Source organism: Metopolophium dirhodum, chromosome 6, assembly GCF_019925205.1.
Source record: "Metopolophium dirhodum isolate CAU chromosome 6, ASM1992520v1, whole genome shotgun sequence".
Lineage (NCBI taxonomy): Eukaryota > Metazoa > Arthropoda > Insecta > Hemiptera > Aphididae > Metopolophium > Metopolophium dirhodum.
In genome coordinates, this window is record NC_083565.1 from 18,376,699 (window position 1) to 18,401,346 (window position 24,648).

General features: G+C 27.3%; 3 protein-coding genes across 3 annotated transcripts in view; 2 read left to right on the forward strand and 1 right to left on the reverse strand.

The window, feature by feature from the left end:
• The first annotated feature begins 1,384 nt into the window (after positions 1 to 1,384).
• LOC132947196 (F-box-like/WD repeat-containing protein TBL1XR1) lies at positions 1,385 to 5,390 on the forward strand. The gene is made up of 9 exons (XM_061017423.1): positions 1,385 to 1,610; positions 1,675 to 2,119; positions 2,319 to 2,457; positions 2,529 to 2,690; positions 2,755 to 2,937; positions 3,489 to 3,691; positions 3,756 to 3,921; positions 4,036 to 4,137; positions 4,320 to 5,390. The coding sequence occupies exons 1-9, from the start codon at positions 1,553 to 1,555 to the stop codon at positions 4,347 to 4,349; spliced, it is 1,488 nt and encodes a 495-aa protein (XP_060873406.1). The 5' UTR covers positions 1,385 to 1,552; the 3' UTR covers positions 4,350 to 5,390.
• A 6,046-nt stretch (positions 5,391 to 11,436) lies between these two features.
• The window catches only part of LOC132946802 (uncharacterized), a 148,491-nt gene continuing 135,279 nt past the window's right edge, over positions 11,437 to 24,648 (forward strand). Inside the window, exons 1-8 of the mRNA XM_061016883.1 lie at positions 11,437 to 12,501; positions 12,585 to 12,728; positions 12,841 to 12,916; positions 13,017 to 13,159; positions 13,236 to 13,428; positions 13,522 to 13,653; positions 13,737 to 13,867; positions 13,937 to 13,993. Coding sequence (XP_060872866.1) covers positions 12,310 to 12,501; positions 12,585 to 12,728; positions 12,841 to 12,916; positions 13,017 to 13,159; positions 13,236 to 13,428; positions 13,522 to 13,653; positions 13,737 to 13,867; positions 13,937 to 13,993 — 1,068 coding nt within the window. The 5' untranslated portion in view covers positions 11,437 to 12,309. The remainder of the gene's footprint in view (positions 12,502 to 12,584; positions 12,729 to 12,840; positions 12,917 to 13,016; positions 13,160 to 13,235; positions 13,429 to 13,521; positions 13,654 to 13,736; positions 13,868 to 13,936; positions 13,994 to 24,648) is intronic.
• LOC132946803 (uncharacterized) overlaps positions 14,207 to 24,648 on the reverse strand; it is a 76,497-nt gene continuing 66,055 nt past the window's right edge. The window contains exons 3-5 of the mRNA XM_061016884.1: positions 17,582 to 17,900; positions 16,557 to 16,726; positions 14,207 to 16,418 (exon numbers count right to left, since the gene is read on the reverse strand). Coding sequence (XP_060872867.1) covers positions 16,186 to 16,418; positions 16,557 to 16,726; positions 17,582 to 17,900 — 722 coding nt within the window. The 3' untranslated portion in view covers positions 14,207 to 16,185. The remainder of the gene's footprint in view (positions 16,419 to 16,556; positions 16,727 to 17,581; positions 17,901 to 24,648) is intronic.

Below are 24,648 nucleotides of genomic sequence, written 5' to 3' on the forward strand. Positions count from 1 at the left end.
CTACATTCGAGCACCAAAAAATAAATATACATTAGTTATGAGCCATAACATTTTAGATTCTGAGCAAAGCGTTGAATGTTGTGATTTTACAATCATGTGCGGGGTTTTTTTTTTTATTAATTTATTATAATTTTTATTTGTGTCCATCAACTTTATAGATAGTAAAAATGCTTTGATTTTCTTCAACAGCATCTTTTCTGGTAGGCAAGTGCATCTATTTGGTACTTTGATGGTCAAAATCCGTAATGGTTTTCAAAGGCGTCAGAAAAAAATAAACAAAAATTTACGAAAAATTGAGATTTTTACTCAATCAGTTTTCGAAAAAATCGATTTTATATTTTATTGTAAGTATTTGTAACTTTAAAAATAATATAACCGTAGATGCATGACATTTTCACTGAAGATTTATATTATCAATTTCTATGCACCATAATATTTTCGAAACATTGCTATTCTTTTGAGCTATTTATAGGCATACTAAATTTACGAGTCTTATTAGATTTTTTTTAGAATTAGGTATTGTTGATAAAATTGTTCGCTGGGTCATAAAACTTGAAAATGTAATAAAATAGTTCTCATAACTCATAAGCTGTTCTAGTGGAAATTAATACACAATAATTTTTTATGAGCGTTTGAAGTTAAAATGCTGAATTTTTATTACAGAGTTATACTGGGGGGTGTGGATGGCAGAGTCCCACTTAAATGTGTTTAGAAAATTAGCTGGACCCCTCCATGAAAAATTTCTAAATACGCCACTTTTGCCACTATCTATTGGGCTAGTTATCTCTTTTCTATGATACTAGCATAGAATAATTTTATGGAATAATTATTCTGTGCTAGTTGGTTGAAGCGTCTGAAAATGTGTGTTTAGTGTTTACGCAAATGGATAAGGTAAAAATGTCAAGCCCCTCCCCACGGATGTGATCAATTATCCACCTATGCACCTTATATTTAATAAAGAAATAGCCACAATGCCACATAGGTAATAATATTAATTAGGTATTATTGGTATTAATCATGAACTAAGATAGTATATTATAGTTATAGTTCATGGTATTAATAATATTCATGTGCCGATAATTGATAAATAATTACAAATAATAAATATGAATAATAATATATAATCTTAAATTCTAAAACCGTGCCACTGAGAATTGAGAAAGATAATATTATGTACACATAATATATATTATTATCCATGACAAATTTGTCATGTTATTATCTATCTCAGACCTCGGTGACCGGGCCGCACAATTGCGCGTGCCGTAATCGAAAGTACGATTCTGATATGATTATCTTTTTTATCATAAAATACGATAAGAATATTCCAAAGAGGATATACAGTTTTTGTTTATCTCGGGGGTTTTTTTTTAGCGGTAGTGCATTCGCCAGTCGCGTTGAATGCTGAATCGTAAACACTGAACTCGGGTCTTCGTCGAATTTCCTTAGGGCTTAGTTCTTAGCATTAAGTTTTTTATATTTATTATTTATTATTATTATCCAAGAGTATGCTTAACTTTCGTACGTTTTAAATAATTAAGTTATCCAAACTATGGCTTTTTCTAGTGACGAATTGAACTTCCTCGTTTACCGATACCTACAAGAATCTGGTAAGTGCAATAACCCTTAATTGCTTTTTGGTCTACATTATAATTAAATGCATATTTCGTTTAGGCTTTCAACATTCAGCATATACGTTTGGTATTGAATCGCACATTTCTCAGTCTAACATCAATGGAGCTTTGGTTCCACCAGCAGCTTTGATTAGTATCATTCAAAAGGGTCTGCACTATACCGAAGCTGAGATATGTGTTGGAGAAGACGGATCAGAACAGCGTCTGACTGAGAGTTTATCTTTGATTGATGCAGTTATGCCGGAAATTGTAGCCAGTCGACAGAGTCAAAATCAACAAAAACAAAGTGTCGTCAAGAATGATGCACAAGAAACAAATGGTGAAGAAGGCACAGCAACGGTGACCCCAGCTGTTACTAGCACTGAAACAATGGAACTAGATAGCAGTATTGAAATACCTGCTGAAAAATCTACTATTCTTAAGGGTCATGAATCTGAAGTTTTCATTTGTGCGTGGAATCCAACCACTGATTTGCTTGCTTCTGGGTAATTATATTATTCAAACACCTTTTATTACATTATTATGTATTACTTTACAATTTTAAATTCTGAGTTAGGCGCCTGATAATAAATTCACGTATATATTCATCAATAAGTACTATAAATACTTAAAACCTAAGTCCAAGGGTCATCTAGCATTTTACATTTTTAATTTTAAAAAATTTAAAAAAATTTGAATTTATAGATCAGGAGATAGTACAGCGCGTATTTGGGATATGGCTGACAGTTCAGGTTCTCCTTCTCAACTTATATTGAGACATTGTATTCAAAAAGGAGGAACTGAAGTACCCAGTAATAAAGATGTTACTTCCCTTGATTGGAATGTATGTAACTTATTTTTTACATTTTTAATAATTATTTTATTTTGTTACCTATAGCTATTATTTATGTTTAGTGTGATGGAACATTATTAGCTACTGGTTCCTATGATGGTTATGCTCGAATTTGGATGACAGATGGTAGAATATCAAGCACCCTTGGTCAACATAAGGGTCCAATATTTGCTTTAAAATGGAATAAAAGAGGAAATTATATACTCAGTGCCGGAGTTGATAAGGTAAATAGTATTATTTTACTTCCATTCTACTTTTGATTCATGATTTTTTGTTTATTTATATTAGACTACTATTATTTGGGATGCTGCTTCAGGCCAGTGTAATCAGCAATTTGCATTCCATACAGCACCAGCATTGGATGTAGATTGGCAATCAAACAGTAGTTTTGCATCATGTAGTACTGATCAATGTATACATGTTTGTCGTTTAGGTGTTGATCGACCAGTAAAATCATTCCAAGGGCATACAGTAAGTTATTATTTAAGGGGATTCCACCCGGTGATATTGTGTATAGGATTTTAAATCTTGGGTTTGTTGGCCAAACCTGCATGTGTCTCCATCTAACAAATAGGTAACATAACAAATTTACACTCTGATATCACGTTTACCACCGTTAGTTTAAACATTCAAGTGAATCGACCTATTATGAAACTTGATGGTAAGTACATTATCTGTGTTTGTATGTTGGTTTTTTACGATAGTTCAATTTTGTAATTTTTCAAAATTGTTTATATAATATAGCGTAAATTAAAAATGCTCTTAACTCACTTAAAAACTGAATTGTTTAACCAACATATTAACATAGACAATGTTCTAACCATCAAGTTTCGTAATAGGTTGATTCATATACATTTTTTAAACTAATGGAGCTAAACGTGAACTTTTGAGTATAAATTTGCTATGTTACGTACTTGTAAGTCGGAGACAACACATACACGTCCTGTTAGGCACCATAATTTTTTTACCTTTAAGAACTAAAAATATTGAGTTACTTTATAATTTATTGAAATACATTTTAGAATGAAGTTAATGCTATTAAATGGGATCCTCAAGGAAATCTATTAGCTTCTTGTTCAGATGACATGACTTTGAAGATATGGTCTATGAAACAAGATACTTGTGTGCATGATTTACAAGCACATAACAAAGAAATATATACAATTAAATGGAGTCCAACTGGTCCAGGAACCGCCAATCCAAACATGAATCTAATACTTGCTAGGTAAGTACAATAATTAATTTCTGTCTAAACAAGAGCGTTAATAATTTATTATAAATATTACCAGTGCATCATTTGATTCAACTGTACGTTTGTGGGATGTTGAGCGAGGTGCATGCATACATACTCTGACCAAGCATACTGAACCTGTCTACAGTGTAGCCTTCTCACCCGATGGAAAGTTTTTGGCATCTGGCAGTTTTGATAAATGTGTTCACATATGGTCAACACAAGTAAATATTTATTATTTATATAAAAACATCAGAAATAATAATAAAAATATTAAAAAACAGTCAACTTCCATTTTATTCTTGGATAAAATAATAATTCTGCTATTTTTATTTCAGAGTGGTCAATTAGTTCATAGTTATAAAGGAACAGGGGGTATTTTTGAAGTTTGCTGGAATTCTAGGGGTGACAAAGTTGGGGCAAGTGCATCTGATGGAAGTGTGAGTATAGTATTTACGGTTTTGTCAAATATTATAATTTTTAATAATGTAGTGTTACTTATTTATATAAATCGGAAATATCTTGGTATTGTTAAATGCAACTAGTATATACTAGAAGTTAAAACAATTGAGCTTACAAGTGTTTGGAATGATTTTTTATGACTTTTATTTTTTTTTTTCAGGTATTTGTATTGGATCTTCGAAAACTCTAATTCTTCTGACATAATTTATTTTTACTTTGAGTTTTCCCTATTTTGGATACTGATTTCCAATTGTTTACTAAATAAGTAGCAATTTTCACTCCAGTTTTTATACGTTTATAATATTATGGTGTTGCATCAAAGAAAAAATAATTTAATGATACACTAGTTGTATTAATGTAAATTATATATAACATAATATATTATTATATGGATGCACAATTATTGGTGAAAATTGCTTCTCTTTTAACCATAGGCTCTGTGAATTTGTGTATTTATATGACTATACTATTATTGTGAAACTAATTTTTTATTGTCATTTATTTTCATCACAATAGTGATTTATATATACATATATAATTCTTGTCAATAACAACTGACTCAGCAAGATATATGTAATAAAAAACGAAAAATAATTAATTATAAAATAATAAAAACCACAGTAAAAAAAAAAATGTTGACGATGTGGAGTTGGGTTAATACTTGTACACAGTATCAAATATACTTAACTTTGTATACCTTAAAATAATTTTATATTTTATTTTATCTATGATTAGGTATGACTTTATGATAGTAGTTAAAAAGTTAAGCAAATATAATATTATTTTTTATGTTGTAAGATGTTATTATATTTTATGCCTAAAGGCAACTCATATTATAAATCTCTTGTTTACTTGTTGCTTTCAGAAAACTTTTTATGTGAAAGTATTAGATCATAATTTTTCACTCAATATTAATGGATAAAAAATTTAAATTAAAAAACTATCTTTTTATTATAATTGATAATATAATATTTTTAATTGGATTATACGGTATATTTTATGTTGCACTTAAAAGTAATTAAAAACTAAAAATGTATTTGAATTTAAAAATTAATTACAGATTTGAAAACAAATTATAACTGTATATTTAATTATTATAATATAAACCATTTACTTATGGTATTGAAGTATTATATAATTTTAAAATTAATAGATTGTACTGTAATAATATAATGTTGACTCAGTATTTTATATATACCTGTTATTAGTAGGTAATAATATAATATTTATTTAAGTAAACAAAAAGGTAGCATATTTATACATAAATTACAATTTTTAATTTTAATATTATAAATATATCTAAAAATTATGATTTTGCATAATCCAATATATTCTTAAATTTTATAAATTCATTAATTTAAATAAAATATTTGATTTTTATTTTGTTTAAAACTTAAAAAAATAATTTATATTTATATTTTTTTTACTGAAACAAAACAATGGTTTATTTGGAATTTCTATTATTTTAAGATATTTCTTTTTCATTAAAACATGATGGATGGTATCAAATTTTTCGCCAGAAATTTCGGTTTGTGTTTCTTGTATTCTGTGTATTAATTTGTATGCTCACAAACTAGTTTTTATATTATAGTATATATTTATATTGTTTGTAGAAAATCTTGTCAACATTTTGTTGTGCTTTCTGTCTTAATTAGAGTACCTAATTCAGTATAGACGTTCAATCATTGATCTTATAATAATCAATTTTCATATTATATCTATTTCCAACAGCATTGTAAAGTATCTATTTGTTATTAGATTTAAATACATGATATCATCATATAAATGTCTTAGTTTAAAAACTACTGAATAAAAATATGTATAAAATAGTTCAGAAAGGAGTTGTTAAAATGTGAAGTGATTTTAAATTTAGAGTGGTTTCTGGAAGTTAATTGGATCTAGGTATAGTTGCTAAATTTTAAGGTCAAAGGAAAATAATATATAGAAAGTACTTATCAAAAAAACCGAGTAAAACAAAAAATGAGAATTTGTATAAAATCATAAATTGATGTCTTTTTGTTACTCAAAAATAAATAACTAGATAATTGAAATTTTCAACGAGATGATATAAATTTTGTTTTTGGGAAAAAAGTTTGAAATTTTAACAGTTCAAATGTTCACGAAATTTATAAAAATTTGCAAATTATTTTGTCGTATAAAATTCATATAATTTCTAATATTCATTCCAAAAGTTTTAAAATGTAATATGGTTTCCATATAAGTTTCCACAAATGTTGTATAACGCATGAGCGTCTGAATATTTTGACAAAATTGGATATTTACGATTTTTGTTAATTTGTTGCAACTCTCACAATATATTATTATTGATATATTGTATTAATATATATTAATTGAAAAACTTGAACCGGTTGAAGGCTTGAGGCTTCGAGCTGTGCAGTGGCACAGGGCCTCGCGGCCTTTACAAAAATAAATTATCGGGTCATTATTCTCAGTCTTAATTCATAATATATATAATATATACTTAAAATTGGACTGTCTCTGAGACCCAAAAGTAACACCCGCCACCCACTAAATAGGACCCACGGCCCCGCCTTAACATTTCGTATATAGCCCTGGATATTCATACCTATCAGGGCATGCTTGAAACATCCCACTGTTAATTTAAATTATAATTTTCTATGCTTAATGAAATTTTCAAAATATTTTAACTAATTTTAAGCAATTATTACTATACAGGCATTTTGAAGTGTTGATAAAAATGACTAGGCTTAGTCAAAAACCTTGAAAATTTTATCCAAAATCAAAAATTAATTGTTTATACATAGCTATATTAAAATATTAAATATACACACGTGTGCACCTTTTTTAAAAGCATCTGAATTTACAATTTCTCAAAATACTAACATTTTCGATATATTTTTAAAATTTGTACCATATGTATATGCTCTTAATTTGTCTAATATATTCAAATATGCATTTATTTGCAAAATAAAATTTTCAATATACTTAACATTCTTGTGTTATGAAACATATTTATACATCACTTACATTATTCTGCGAACTTTCTAGACAAGTATGAAAAATCTAGAAGTTCTAAGCCTTATAGTTATTATTTATTATAGTTTTACCTATTGGATATTAGTTATTATTATTGAATAATAAATATTATATATGTACTACCCAAGTTAGTAAGTGGCATATATAAAAAAAAATTGGTGTTTGCTCAAATAATTTTAGGTGACCTACACCTCATGGCTCATAATATTGTTATACCTAATACCTACCGATAGAGTATAGTTACTTATTATTTTCCTTCTATCAATGGCCATCCATAAGTATTTAAGGTATTGCCTGAGCAAAACGTGGATCCTATATTCAGGATCTTTTGAATTTTATTTTTATTTGGTCCAATCTAATAATTGCAAACGTTTAGATGGGTATTTGAAAATGTTTGTACAACGTCAACTTCTCAGCTTTTCTAGTAGAAAAAATGGTCTTATCATAAGCTTCGATGGAGGTTTTTGGAAGCAGAGGTCGAAATCGAAAATTCTCAATATTTTTTTGAATAATCAGGAAAAACAAAAATAAATAAAAATTTGTTAAAATTATTTGGTGACCCTGATTAAACCGTTTTTACTTGGATTGTATTTGATTAAATTTAGTTTTTTTTTTCTAAAAAAGTCATTAAATAATTATTTGTTTGGTCAAATAGCTTAAAAATTTAATATGAGATTCATCATACGTTTTTATTATAGCTATTTAAAAGTATTAATGATACATTGGTGATAGGTGAATAGGCACGATTATTTTTTATAAGCATTTAAATTTTAAACTAAATTTTGTTTTCAAATTTTGATAAAACCACTTAATTTGTGGTTCAAAATGTATACAATATTAAATTTGTATAGCAAAGTCTTGACAAGGTCTTTCATACTTTTACCAAAAAATTACTAATTATTTTAGGAATATTTTTATGCAAATATGATTTCGATTTCATTCTGGTAAGGCATATATAAATTTACGTCATTCTTACTAGTTGACAACAGTTGAAACTTGATAAATATTTTTAAAAAAGTAATAATAATAGGCAATGGGTTGGGGGGGGGGGGGGGGGTTAGCTCGTTAGCCCTATCCAGCTCTCCCCTCCGTACGCCGCTGTCTATGTTACCCACCTATAGGTATACCTGTTGTATACTACAAGATATATAAGAATCCCATTTTGGATTCTGAGCGGAGCGATGAGTGTAATAGGTATTGGTTTTACAATGTGTTTTTTTAATTAAATTTATTTATTAATTAATTAGATTTAAATAAATCTCATATATATATATATATATATATATATAAAATATTATACAGAGCAATTATTCATTTAATGTAACACTTATTAGTTATTACCTATTTAGCAAAGGTTTTTTCAAAATGTTTAGATATATGTTTTGATACAATAATAATCATTTAAACCACTACCAACATTTGATCTTCACGATGCAATTTATATTAAAAATATTTTTAATTAATAAGAATATTTTTTATAAGTGTTCACGTTAAAATTTTCATTTTCATTAATCCGTTGGTGAGATACATATTTGTAGCATGATGAATTTATATAGGGGGCCTATATGGTCTATCTGTCTACTATGTTTCTGGTACACAACGTATATTCTAAAAATATAACTAATACAAATTTACATGATTATAATACACAATTTACATTTAGGTACTAAACCAAATCCGATAGGGCTATAAACCCCTCATTCTACTTCCATGGCGAGATATAGCTCTACTAAGTTGGCTGGTTTTGGGAGGTGCCTATTTATGTAATTATCTGTTACAGTCAGTAACGTATCAATTAAGATCTTTATGCTCCAGAGCAAAAGAGATTACACTCAAATCAAGACATATAGTGTTAATAATGTATTGTACTATTTGACTACCCATAATCTTTAGGTTATTGCGGTACTAAATATACCTACGTAATATATATATTATAACGTGGTATTTCTCGTTTATAAAGACTAGATAACTAGACTTATAACTTATAACTAATAAATTTGATATTGATTGACCCAAGATAATCACTGTATATTATACCCATAGTTACTCTATGCTTAGGTGTATTCAAAAATTATTGGTTAGAGTACCTGCTTACTGAATACTTATGAACACTAGATAAATTACTCTAATGTAATGTATTTCATGGTCTTTACTTCTTTCTAATATAATATAATATAATATAATATATTACTATCAATTTTCTTTTGGTAGTTTTGGTATTAGATGTCTGAACAGTTAACACATCTAGAATTTATTTTAATAGTAAAAAAATACATACTATATAGGTAGTTACCATACTTACTCAATATCAGATTTAAAACACATATTGATATTGAATAGAAAGTGGTGAATGCGCACTATACCTCTTCTCTCAAACCATATTTATGGTTCAATTGACAAAATATATACTATATTTGTTTTGCTTTAAGTGTTGAAAATTGTTGGTTTTAGTTTAAGCTATTTTTACTTGAAACATTCTACTGTTGTCTGTTACTTAAATTATCATTTTTTATACTCAATGAAATTTCAAAATATTTAGACTAATTTTAAGCTCTTGCTTAATGGGTATTTATATTGTATAACTCAATGACGTGCTAAACAATTTTCAGACCTGAGGCAAACTATACCATTTGACCAATGACCACCCATCCTCAACTCTTAGTCTACATTTTTTTCTTATACTGTATAATATAATTATATAAATATTATTAAAAAAGTTATAGTACTAAATCCATTATCCGGTACCCACCCCCATATTTTGGTATTGAGGCAATTGTCCAACTTTAGCACGCCATTGATTTCTATCACGTTACTAATAGTGGAATACCGAATAAATTACTATAATTAATAGCAATATACATTTATGATGACATATACAGTATACTTAGAACAATAATACTATAATTATTTTGAATTTTGATCAAAAAATAAAACTGTCGAAATACTGTAATAACCGTTTTTTGATGCTTAATAATTTAACATTAAATACAAATGTTTCAGTAAAATACCTTTGTCTAACATTTGATTGACGCTTAACTTGGTTCAATATTTAAGTGAAAAAGACTATCCGTAAACAATCGGCTTCGTATGCTTACAAACATTTAATTGGTAACAAAGTCACCTTTATTAATATCAAACTCCTTTTATTCAAAACCTTATTAAAACCCATATGGACACACGGGCTCCAGCTATGGAGAAATGCTAAAAATTCCAATCTAAATATGATATAAGTTATTCAAAATATGACCTTAAGCAAATGAGTAAATGTCCCTCCATATATATCAAACCATACTCTACACATAGATTGTAACTTAAAAAAAATTTACGACAAAGCTAAATGTTCCTATGGAAAATTTCATTACCATCTATCTATTTATTCAAATCCTCTCATCAAGATCTTGTTATCCACCACAATCCCAGGTAGCCCTCCAAGGCAACTTAAATGAAAATGGTGCAGAGATTTATTACATTAAAAAAAAAATAAAATGAAATACACAAGACCAAATTAAATTGTAAGTGCTCACCAATGGGTGACTTCTTTCCCCAAATTATGTAACTCATGTTCTATTTTTTTAACCCACAAAATATACTCATTATGACCATGATGTAAATTGTATATTTTCTCCTAAAAATAAAAAAAAAAATTCAAATATAACATGTCTATATTACAGTGACCTACTCAACTTCAAGGTACACCCGAGTACTTGACATTTACAGCAGACTGCAGAGTGTTACCGAGGTACATGCCATGCAAAACCATAATTTTAGATATCTAGGTATCTAGTTTCAATGTTATACCTACTAAAAACCAGTAGTACCTAGGTATCCAACTCGGTGGCGTATTTAGGGGGGGGGGGGTTGACAGGGGGCACCAAAATCTTAGTCCTCAAAAGGGCGCCGTCGCTTATAACAAAAAAAAATTATTAATCTTTTTATTTTATTGGACTTTTTGAGAAATTATATGAGTGATAACCTGTATCTTTCTTATAATATCTTTTACATTTCTAATTTCTATACATATTTCTATATATAATGTATTTTATTATATAATCGTCATAAAAAAAGGCAATAATCTAAAATAATAATTTGTTTATATAAAGGTTGACTTTTTTATTAGGTAGGAATAAATAGAGTGGTAATGATAAAATAAAAGCATTTTCTAAATTATTTGAAGCATAAATGGAATACCTAATATACATTTTGGGTTATCACTTTTACAGGGCTTGAAACCGATTGAAAAAATGTCGGTTTCGGTTTCAATTTTGTATATACCCGATACCGGTTTTATTTTTTTCGATTTTGGTTTAAATTTTTCAATACCAGTATAAGGAAATTTCGGTTTTGGTTTCTATTTTATATACCGGTTTCCAATTTTTTTTTCGGTTTCGGTTTTGGATTTAATATCGGTTTCAAGGCCTGGACTATTTACGTTCGAATCGCCTGTTGTGTAAAGTAAACTTTTAAAAATGTCAAGATACAAAGATTTTCAAAAAAAAGTAATGGTAAATTAATAATTATGATGATTGTAAAACTTGTATAAATTGGTTGATTATATTTAAATTTGTTATTGACGTCTTAAATGTGCCAGTCAAAATATTGAAGTAGGCTGTAGCCCTGTGAGTTGTGACTTGTGGGTGGTATTTGAGTGATATATTTTGAAGGAAATAATAATATTATGTATAACAACATTGAACATAATAATATTATCTACAACTACCAGCAGTATACAAAAAAGCATAGAGTACTGATTTTTTTTTTGTATTTCTATTAGACATCTATGTAATTATTATTTTTTTATTATCATATTTTTTAATATTTGTTAATCTACTATGCTAGTTTATCTATCTGTTTACGGACTACAAAGGTCGATCAATTGGATGTTTATTGAATTAATTAGATATTGTTATTATGTTATAATGAGTACAGTAAAATATATACAGTTGAATGTTCTCATAAGTGTTTTATCTTTATACCAAACCTCATGCCTTACCTATAGTGATTATAGCTACCAAAGTACTACAGTTTATTTGTATATACCTACCTACCAGTTTTGAATTTGTTGTTCGTTCATTTCTGTATAACGTATAAGTTGTAATATTTGGAATACAATAAAATAGCATTACAGTTTCATTATGAAGGGAAATTTCAAGTATGTTTGCCGATATTTTTCCAGAAATTCTATAGATGTCACCCCCGAAGTTAAAAATGCTCTGAATAACCACAAACCAGTAATTGCATTAGAATCAGCTCTTATTACACACGGATTACCATACCCAACAAATGTGGAGACTGCTTTGGAAATGGAACACATCATCAAGTCACATGTAATTATTATAAGTGAATAGAAATCCCAATAGCCAATAGGTATTATATAGTTTATTTTGTAATTCATATTTTTTCTGTATAGAATATAATTCCGGCTACAATTGGTATAATTAATGGGAGAGTTAAAGCCGGTATGTGTCCTGAACAAATCAATGTTCTTGGCTTATCGGCTGAGAAAAAAACAGTCAAAGTTTCAAGGAGAGATTTTCCTTATGTACTCAGCCAAGTAAATCTTAAAACATCTTCCTATATATTATATTTTTAAATAAGTATACCTACGATTTCTTATTAAAACAAACCCTAATTACTGCATTGTAATGTTTTAACTATCACTATAGGGTTTAAATGGTGGAACCACAGTATCCGGTACATTAGTTATTGCTAATGCTTTGGGCATAAAATTCTTTGTTACTGGTATGTTACTGGCATAATTAATTTTGTAAAAATTTCAAATAATGTTGAAAAAATATTAAAAACATATTATTGTTAGATAATTGATTTTTGTTATATTTAGGTGGAATTGGTGGAGTTCATATAGATGGTCAAAATTCCTTAGATGTAAGTGCTGATTTAATTGAGTTGTCCAGATGTGCAATAATGGTTGTATCTGCTGGTATAAAATCTATACTTGATATAGGACGAACTTTAGAATACCTTGTAAGTATTTATGTAGTGTCATTTTGGAATAATTATGACAAACACATACTTCACTAATTTACTATTTAAATTAAAGGAAACTGTGGGTGTCTGTGTTGCTTCATATGATTCAAATGGAGAATTTCCTGCATTTTATACTAAACAAAGCGGATATAAGTCTGTATGTAATGTAACTTCGCCCTGTGAAGCAGCTGGCCTTCTAGAACAATGTCAAAATACAGGATCTGGTGTTCTGTTAGCTGTTCCAATACTAGAAGAAAGAATAAAAAGTAAATATATTTTGTATTATAAACATTTTCATATAAAAATAGCGTATAATAATACAATATGACTAATAAGTAACATGATTTAACTTTTCAAAGAAACAGAAATTGACAAAGCAATAAAAAATGCTCGTCAGATGTGTGAAAAGCAAGGAATCATGGGAAAAAATATTACTCCTTTTGTTCTGAGTGAAGTTAGTCGACTGACAAAAGGACTTTCTATGGATACTAGTAAAAATAATAGAAAATATGCAATTTGATTAAGTAATTCATTGTTCATATATTTCATTTATTTATAATTATTATTTTTTTAGACATTTCTTTATTGAAGAATAACTCTTTGGTTGGAAGTAAAATTGCAATGGAGTATTATTCAAAATTGTCTTCGACCCCAAAATCAGTTTTTGAAGTGAAAAAGAGTGTGAAAAAGTCTACAAAATCTCCTGTATGTATATTGAACTTTTTCGTTATTATTTTAAAATCATTAACTTAATATTTTTATTTTGAGATCTAGGTAGTTATTGGTGGTAGTAACATAGACTATGTGCTTCAAGTTGATGAAGATCTAAAGGTTAGTTAAAACTTATAAGTTATAACTTTATTAATAGGTAATTAATAACTATAATATAAATAATTATAAATAATTAAATTTGAAGCTTATTTAAAATAAATATTTATAACACTATTTATTTATTATTGTTTATGTGTCAAGATTAGTAGAATAATAGTATGTAATATGACAGGATAATGAAGGATAGGTGTTTTAGATTATGATAAAAAACAATATTGATAAATCATTATTTTAATAATAATATTAATAATAATTATAATAGCTCTAGGAATGCTTAAAAAATAATAGTACAAAGTTTACAACATTTATTGTACAACAAACATTTTAACATTTTATTTTTAATTAATAACAAATAAAACATACCTAACCACGATTTCGCTAGTACAGTCAAACTTTTACATACATTTTCATGATTGTATTAAAGACAATTGGGAAGCGACAAGTCCATGACACAAGAAAATAGGCTATACATAATTAGAATTAACAGTATTATAAAATTTTGCTTCATTGGAAAACTAAAACATTAAAGATAAGAAGTATAACTATTTTATAATAAATTAGAAATAAGTAGGTTGTAATGATCTTGTTTTAGATTTTCAACAATTAAATAGTTATATTAATAAGGAAATTAGGTTTAGTAGGTATTTAAATACCTATATAAATTTAACTGCAAAATCGAGTTTTGAGTTCATTATGTACTCATTAGCATATAGAATGCTTTATAGTTTATTGAAATTTGAAAGTAATTACCTAATCATATTTTTACTGGAAGTAAAATCATTTATTTTTTTAACTAGATAGTTAATCTTTTCAAAATCGTTATTTAAACAATTTGTATCTATTCAATTTAATCTATTGAGGTATCCCACTTTGAGCTACTCGAATTAAACTTCTATCGAGTTTGTAGATCTTTTCTTATGTGTCCCACAGGGGATTATAATATATTATCTAAGTAGACTTGTTGGATAACCATATACCATAGGCATTTATGAATACATTAATTGATAACAAGACAAATAGAATTTAATTTAGTTAAAATATAAAAACTGGTCACCAGAGGTGTGTAAACACCATATTAATATGGTTCGAATACATTCAAGATTTAATGAGAGTATATAATAATTTGTTGTTGTATTATATTTGTGTTTATAAATTCATATAGGTAATAACAATTATGTAGGACGTTTTCCTTTTAAGAAGTAGGTACTAAAAAAGTAATACTGTACTCATATCTCTTTAGACACTTAAACAAATATTTCAATCCCTATAGATTATCTGTTTAAATGTTTTGCTAGCAGTATTTCTCAAAATTGTATAATATTAAAACTTTTGAGTTCACAAAAAAAATTTTTTTGAATGAAAGAAACATTTACATTAGGTTGCCAATAGATTGCTGGAAAAATTGTTATTCACTATTTAGTTACAATATAAATAAAATATAGAAGTTTGGCTCATTCAATCTTTAGTGTAATAGTTGGAAATAATATGTATTACTATAATTTATCTTTATACAATTTATTTAAGGAGTACCAAATTATATTTTACTTACAAAAGTTGACTTTTTTTTTAAAAATCGACCTATAAATGTCACTATCACAAAAAGTTAAGGCAGAATATAAGGATTCAATTAATGATGTAATAGAATTTGAAGAAAAAAAATATTAAACTTGAAATAAGTATCTACAAAAAAGTTATTGAGGTAATGAAAATCCTTCGAACACAATCAATGGATGATTCATAAAATTAATTCAACATAACCACATACATGTTTTTATAAGTTGATTTTAATCATTAAACATTTCTTTTATTAATTATTATTGTTATACTTAATCAATTTATTGACATGTAGCACCATGTAGTCTACTCCAATCACATTTATGCCTTGCAGTTAATCAGTTAATAAGTGATTACGATGTTTTAAATTATTTATTTTGTGTACTTGTATAATGACAAATTATAATTTTTATTTTTTATTTCGAAATCTATTTTCATAGTAGTTTTTCTTTTTTATTCCTTTTGAATTAATTTAATATAGGTATCACGTAAAAAATGTATCTTCCAATTTTAACAATATTTTATTGTTTTTATTTATTTTTGGTTTAATAAATTTTATGCGGTTTTGGTGTCGCCAACAATGGGAATTTTTGGTTACTGTCAATCAATCGGAACCAAGCGGCCACGCATCTTCGTAGTCATATTTGATTCTTATGTCTGGTGGTTAGTAGTCGGTTTACATCTTTTAACTCGTGAAGTTCGTAGTTACTCTTACTAGATGAGCCTGTCAATCGTTTGTCATCACACAATAATAACGCACTGTGGCTATTAGTGTCTGATTCATTGCCGTCCGTGTTCGAGGACTTTACCCTGAATGTCGCTTCTATTGAACGACCTTTTAAAAGTGGTTTCACTGCATCTAAACTTCCTTCTGAAATTAGAATTTAAATGTAATATCTTTATTAATTATGTGTTTGAAATTCTAGCTGGAGAATTATCGATAAAATAAATTATTTTATTATTATAATGTATGATATATATAATATGCACTCAAAAATATTGTACTAACCTATCTGACTGTCTTGTCTCATAGGAGTAGATACACGTACTACGCTACCATTATGTTCAACTTTTTGTAACAACTTCCCTGTAGCTTGTTGGGGTACATTGACTAATTCTAGTCGTGCTGTATCTCCATGAAGTATTTTTATTTTTTGGATCATTTCTCGTATTTCATACCTGTAAAAATAAATATTTTAATCATAAATTCAAAGAAAAATGGTAACGAATTTTTTGGAAATTCATTTTCGTAATTTTGAAAATCTCTTTAGAATAAATAACTAAATATTTGAATATTTTTAATCGTAATAAGGGGCATTAAGTTCAATTTGTGTTCTCGTCTAATATGATTGCATTTTTTTTATGGATATATGAAGAATAGATATATTTATAGATATTATGAAATGTTTAGAGTATTTCGACTAATTCATTAATCAATAACGCAGTGCGGGATAAAATAAAAAACAAAAAACATTTAGAAATAGAAGTATTAAAATGAATTACATATCTATATAGAATAGATTAGTAAATAGTTAAAAAGATAGGTTTTTAATTCTTGTTTAATACATTTCTATTCTAAGTGATTCAACATTTCTGGACCTATTTATCAAGCAGTTTATTTATAAGCTGTTTATATAAGGCAATATTTGTATAGATACATAATAAGTAGTAAGACTAATAATTATTCTATTGAATTTATTTCGTATAATATACATATATATATTTTAAAATCAACGGCAGCGACCGCAGTGTTGGAAAACTCAATAAGTCAATACGCTCATTTAAATACAAAAGGTACAAATTCTACTTAGAAATTGAATAAGATGTTGTGTTCGCAGGAAGTGTGATGAATAATGTATAGACGTATACGCACTGTCTATTCGTATATATAAAGTATAGGTATGCTATATAGCTGCATATATATTCATCAATATTCAGGATGTATCCTTGTTTAATCTATAATTGTACGGGTATAAAGATCGTATTGATCCTTACGGAATAAAATACTACAAAAATCGTCTAGGTCCAGTTTACCTCAGAATGCCTAGAAAACACAGTTTCAAAAATGATATGACACAGTAACCGAGGACGAACAGGACGTCGGCACTTCTACGAATCCACGCCATCAGCGCCCGTTCGCATCCGGGATAGTAGTACCGGTATGAATTGAGCCGACACTTGATGGGCATCTCTTCCATATTGTCGTGCTCTTCCGCCTGGACCGTGGTCCATACAGCAGTAGTTGTTGTCTGTGGCTGCCAGTAGTCCCTTCGGAATGGTGACGCCACTGCCTCTGGCTTATGGTAGCAGCAGCTATCCGGGAGAACTGTCGTGTAATCGACAAAGTGTTCAACTGGAAAGTAATAAAAAAAATTTTGCATTTATATTCAACAATTTGTCAGAGAGTATAATATATTTTTCCGAACTACCTATACAATTTATTCATGATATAACTACCTATACCCTTATTATTGTATTATACGGGTTACATAAATTAATAATATATAATATAGGTACAGCTCATGCAGGAAATAATAAAAACGCTGTGACATTGGCTTCTAAATAGGTCCGAGGTCTGTGATAAATGTACCTACGTTATACTATATAGGCTATATAGCCCTTCGTTAAATTGGCGTTGACCAAACTATGTATTAGGTACTAAAATATAGTAGCAAAACTGTTGGAACTTTGAAGTTAACCTCTGACAGTAAGTTTTCATGTGTATATTTTCAAAATCTCACTTTAATGTTTAATATGAATAATAGCAAGGACTGAATTACTTACTAAAATTGTTTCAATTCTCTATTTGCTTTTTGTTCGCAAAATAATTAAATTATCTATTTATATTATTATCTCTGTTCACCAAATATTTTACTGTTGACGAAATAAAATATAATTGCCTATTTTTCGAAACCCGTACGGTCGGCAAAGCACTATTATTAAGAATGAAATAAATGCTACCTATCTCACACTATTGAATGGTTATCACTTATCACTAAATCCACACTTAGTGGAAAATATGAAATAATACGATCAAATATTTTTCTATACCTACTTATTACTTATACATTTTTAGATTCTGAACGAAGCGATGAATGTATTGATTTTACAATGATATGTGTTTTTTTAGATTCTCAACGAATCGATGCATGTATTGATTTTACAATGATGTGTGTTTTTTTAGATTCTGAGTTAAGCGATGAATGTATTGATTTTACAATGATGTGTGTTTTTTTTTTTTTATTTATTATTTTTATTTTTGTGTCTGTCATCACCTTTTAGGACAGTAAAAGTGCTTGGATTTTCTTCAACAGTAACTTTTCTGGTAGGAAAGTGAATCTAGTTGGTACTTTGTGGAGTCAAAGGTAAAAATTTCTCAGTAGTTTTCAAAAGCGACAAGAAAAACAAAAGAAAAATTAAGGAAAAACGGGAATTTTTACGCAAAATCTGTTTTCGAGAAAATCGATTTTGGTGTAACTTTAAAACAAATGACCGTAGGTACATGACATTTTGACTGAATGTTTATATTAGCATTTTATATACACCATAACATTTTCCAAATATTTTGACTTATTTTGAGCTGTTTCCGGACATTTTCAGTTTTAATTTTTTTTAGTTTTTTTTTTTACAAATATCAATAAAATTTTATTTGTTGAGTAAAAAAGCTTGAAAATTTAATGCAAGGCTCCTACTACATTGTTACAATGACATTTGAAAAATATTAAAAATCTTTAGTCACAGTTTTTATTTATAGGCATTTAAAGTTCAGATATTGACAAAATACGAAAAAATCACGAAAATTAGCAAATTATTTTGTGTTGAGAATTCATAAAAATTTTTCTTTTTCAATCTAAGATTTGAAAATGTAATACAAGATTATCCATAAGTTTATCTACCTTAAACAAAAAAAAAAAATTCTACAATAAAGTCAAATTAAATTTTTATGAGCTTTTGAAATTCATATTTTTACAACATTTGATATTTACTCGATTTCTCGTGTAAGGATTTTTCTTATTTTGTTGTAATTAAAAAACGTATGACTGTAGATACTTGAAAATTTCACTGAATGTTTGTGTTAGCATTGTCTATACACGACAACATTTTGAAAATAATTTGACTCTTTTTGAGCGGCTTACGGGTATTGTCAGTTTTCAATTTTTTTAGTTTTTTTTTTCTATAAATATCAATAAAATTTTATTTGTTGAGTAAAAAAACTTGAAAATTTAATACAAGGCTCCTACTACATTGTTACAATGACATTTGAAAAATATTAAAAATCCTTGGTCACAGTTTTTATTTATAGGCATTTAAATTTCAAATTTTGACACTATTTATCAAATATATAATTTATAAATTATTTTGTAGTTAAACGTTAATAAAATGTTCAATTTTTATAGCTAAGGATTGAAAATTTAAAACAATGCCCTACGTAAATAGGTTAGGTATATATAAATTACTTTATTCACAATAATATCATCAAATACTTGGTAATATCATAGGCTGACTGATCGTTTTCGCTCAGAATCGTTTTTCTTATACAATGATATTATATCATTGAATTTAAATTTAACACCATCCATTATAGTGACCCACTTGTAACCTACTGTACAGTAGAGCGACATCCACTTATCCACCTTTTTTAGCTGAAGTTTCTTGAAGAAACGTATTTAATAAAGATATGTTTCAGATTATTTATTTTTGTATTATATTAACATTTACAATAATTATATCACAACCAAATCTATTTGCATTAAAACAAAAATCATTATAATTTTAACTTCAGTTATAGAAAAAATATTATTGTATTTTGTTAGTTGTTACTTATGGTATAAATTATGGTATCTATAATTAGATTATAATTTATAATTTACAATATAATATTGATGTTTCTAAAATTCAAATATATTTTAAAATATTTGAGAAGTGTAAAAGTTTTTTTTATACTACCTAGGAAGTTGGAGCTAGAATAATACGTGTTGCAAAATTCCATAATTTTAAGCAGTATTACACAAGAAACAAGATTTAATCTTTTGAAATGTTCTATATATTTTTTCTAATTTATAACCATAACCCAGGTACCTTTCGCTATAATTTATACATTTTAGGTTACCTATAATAATCGTATTTTACATTGTAATTTTATTGTTGTCTCTGTTACTTATTGTATTTAACTATACTTATAGATACCTATATTACATATTATACGTAACATATTAGTTTCAACTTTTAACATAATTTCAAGTATGAAATGTATAACAGTATTTTTTAAGAAACACTAATTATTCCATTGTTAAATGGACAACAGAAAAATAACTAAGTACCAATATGGCAATATTATTACTATAGATATTATAGTAATCAAGTTTATTTTTGTATTAAAATTATATTATTAAAAATAAATGTTATATTTTTATCTTCATTTTCTTATAATTTAGTATACTTAGCGTTGGATCTACAAACATTTTTTTTTTTGGATCTAATCATACCTAACTTAATTTTTATTTTAGAGGGGAAAAGAATTATATAGTAATTCTAAATTTCGAATTTCTCAAAAAAAAACATAGGTGTTACGGTTAAAAAAAATACGACGATAATTTTCTTAAAGATTTTCTTATAACGATTATAAATATTTGATTTTTCTTACACGAAAGCGGAGACCAGCGACACGCAAACATTTCAATGTATGGCGTGAGAATGTTTTATTAAAATTATTATTTAAACAAAACGATAGGTAAGCGCTGATTCTTGTTCAATTTATATAGAATATTATACTTTATTGTTTATGGTATTTGCGTTCCTATAATCCTGCACAAACAGATTTGATTATCGGATTATGTCTATTTAGACTTAAATGCTTGCACTGTATTTTTTGTTTTATGTCCAACCTATACGTATACTATTCTTAAATTTTACTCATTTTAATATAAAATATTCTTGTGGTACCTATTGTACCTTGTATAAATTAGTTTTTAAACAAATTCAAGCTCTTTCTAGCAACTAGATTTGGTTAACGCTCTTTATTTGTTTTTTTCTGGATATTTTGACATTTTTATTGAACTTTGTGCTGTTTGTCGATTGATACAATATCTAAAGTTAAATTCTTTCATTTCAATATATCTTCAAGTATCTACAAAATAAATATTTTATATTTAAACTCTATGCAATATTAATTTGCATTAATTGTATGTACCTACCTATACCTATATATTATATTGCTGTATTAGTTTTAAATTTAAATTTGTATCTATTTTTCCGGTAAAAAATTGAGGCAGCTGGTATTAAGAACAGATAATATTTTAAATGGTTCAGTAATGAATTACATTAAGTGTACCATTTACGGCACTCTCAAAGAAACGTTTTTAATTATAATTTGGGTTGATAAATGTTGGTTATTTTGATACATTTTAGAAAACAATATACCTAGAATTTAGAAAAGTTGGTACTCGATTATCAATATTAATATATATTTTAATCATAAATAAACTTCAACAAGTGGTAGGTATCTACAATTTTAACACACTTAACATTATCATATTATTTGATTTTTACTTAAAAATGTTGGATTCAAATTTGTATGACTTGATGATTTATCACAAACTTTTTATTAATTTCGATGTTATGCTACTTTTATTCAAAAATCTCAACATTTTTTTTTATAATATTGTTTAAATTTTGAATTATATATAATAAAATACTTGTAAGTAGAAAGATCTGAAAACTTAACTAAACATTTTTTACAAACTATGTTATTATTTTACACATGACGATCTTATTTGACTATATGATTGGAGATATCGGAGGTTATAACTTTTTAAATTGTGTTTTCCTGAAAATGTTGTTTGGGATTGTACTTGTAGAGGATTCTACCTAAACATAGTTCTTAGAATAATAATATGCTACTTTTTTTTACCTATTTTGAGCCGTTGCATGATGCATTATTTCCTCTGATATGCATCTGGTGCTAATGTACCTCGCACCTTTTTATTTTAATATTCTTTTCAAAATTGAACCAGGCATGGAACTAACTAATGAGGTTCTCAATTAGCGTTATAGTTTTAAAAAGAAAAAGTGAATGAAAATACATATTATTATAATTATTTCATACAATTACCCACACCTTATATTAATATTATTATACCTAAAATAAAATAATTTTCATGTAGTATCTACAAATAAATTCGTTATTATCATATTCCCCGTATCTCCCTAGCCTATTTTAGACTTTAGTCTATGCTTTTAAAAGGTTATTTATATAAGAATGAAAATTAATTATCATTGAAAGTACATTGAATTACAATTATGTTGTACTTTAAATAGTGGTCCAACGAGTATGACTTACAGCCGTCGAGAAAGTTCGAAGATATAGGTCTATTACGTGGCCGTATGCAATAACTGCTGAATAATTAAGCCTGTATATTCCGGTATCCATTTATAACGCAAGAGACATTGTAATTAATAACGTAGCTTAACTAGAATTTCTAACGAGGTCTAGAATCATAAATCTCTTACAGAATTTAGGTTTTTGAAAATGTGTCATACATTTTTTCGTAATTTTGTTTTTATTATTTAAAAGGTTGCAGAACAAATAACAATTCTTCTATTTTATATTATATACACATATGTAGTTATTGATTAGGAGCGAGCTACACGTTACTGTATAACGTATACGATTTTTAATTTAAATTACATTTATTTTTATTTCCCTAACATTAATTACCATCGTTAATTCTTAGCATAATAACCATAAAAGTAAAATAACATGCTTAGAATAATTGACTTAAAATATTAAAATGTTTAGGTACTCAATAATATAGAATAAGAATACATCAGAAGCGCAGTTGCTAAGAATGTATTTGGATCTACCTAGATTTGACCGTAAATGTGTATCATTTATCATATAATATCAATATCGATTTGTGAGCGTTTGAGTGTGTTTTGGTAAAAATAACTGATATTCCTGTTGGAAGGCCCGGACGTGCGGATAGTGACACACTATTTAGTACATGCAAAATTGATCGCGTTGAAAATGCGTTCGTCATTATATATAATATATGCGTATGAGTATATTTTGTTGTGTATTTGGGTTGAAATCGTATTCGAAATTTTGGAATCTAGAATATTTTATACGGTGTAAATAATACATCGTCCTAATAATTTATTGTCAAACATGAAAACTAAGTATACTTATACAACGTCCTCCCACACACACACACGCTCATGATAATAATAATACTAATAATAATAATAATAATAATAATAATAATAATAATAATAATTTTTGAACATGGTGTGACCCAATGAGGAGAGGCCTATAATAGTGGGGGTTACTAACAGACGATGACGACGGCGATTTTTTTTTGTGCATCTATATTATTATATTCGACGCATATATAGACATTTTGTGCCTCCCACAGAACCAAATTAAATCATGACACGAAAAAAGTTCGGTGACGTACAAATATACCAACTAACACTGCTTAAAGAAAATCTACAGTATCGATCAAAAATATTATATAATATAGGTATAGTGCGACCGTATCCATATTGGGCGGATTGCCGAATTTAAGGGGTATCGTGTTGCAAATAGAGGCTATTTTTAAAGGGTGGTGAATCTTAATAGTTCTAGCGTTTTAATATAACATTTTATAATTATATCTAATTTAAAAAACATGAGATGAAACAACTAAAATAAAAGTTTTTTCTGATTTAAAAGTAGTTTTTTGTAATAATTATATAAATACATAATATTGACAGTATTTTAAATTGTTAGCCTAAGCTTAGCCCACTATTCGTTTTTACTTTTTAGCCCATCCTGATTAAAATCCAATTCCTTGCATAAAAAAAACTATCATGGGTTCTATGTGTAAAATAATTATAAATCTTTATATTTCTTCTGTCCGTGTGTAACTATTCAAACTCCTCCTAAACAACTGAACCGATTTCGATGAAATTTTTTGTGTGTTTGGATGGGTCCTTGAATGGTTTGGATTCACAATTGGACCTGGTAAGCCCAACCCGAGGAAGTGCTCTATAGGAGAAATAATTAGTAGACATTTATATTATTGGTTACCATTGGTTATTCGGTCAGATCAGGTATAAAC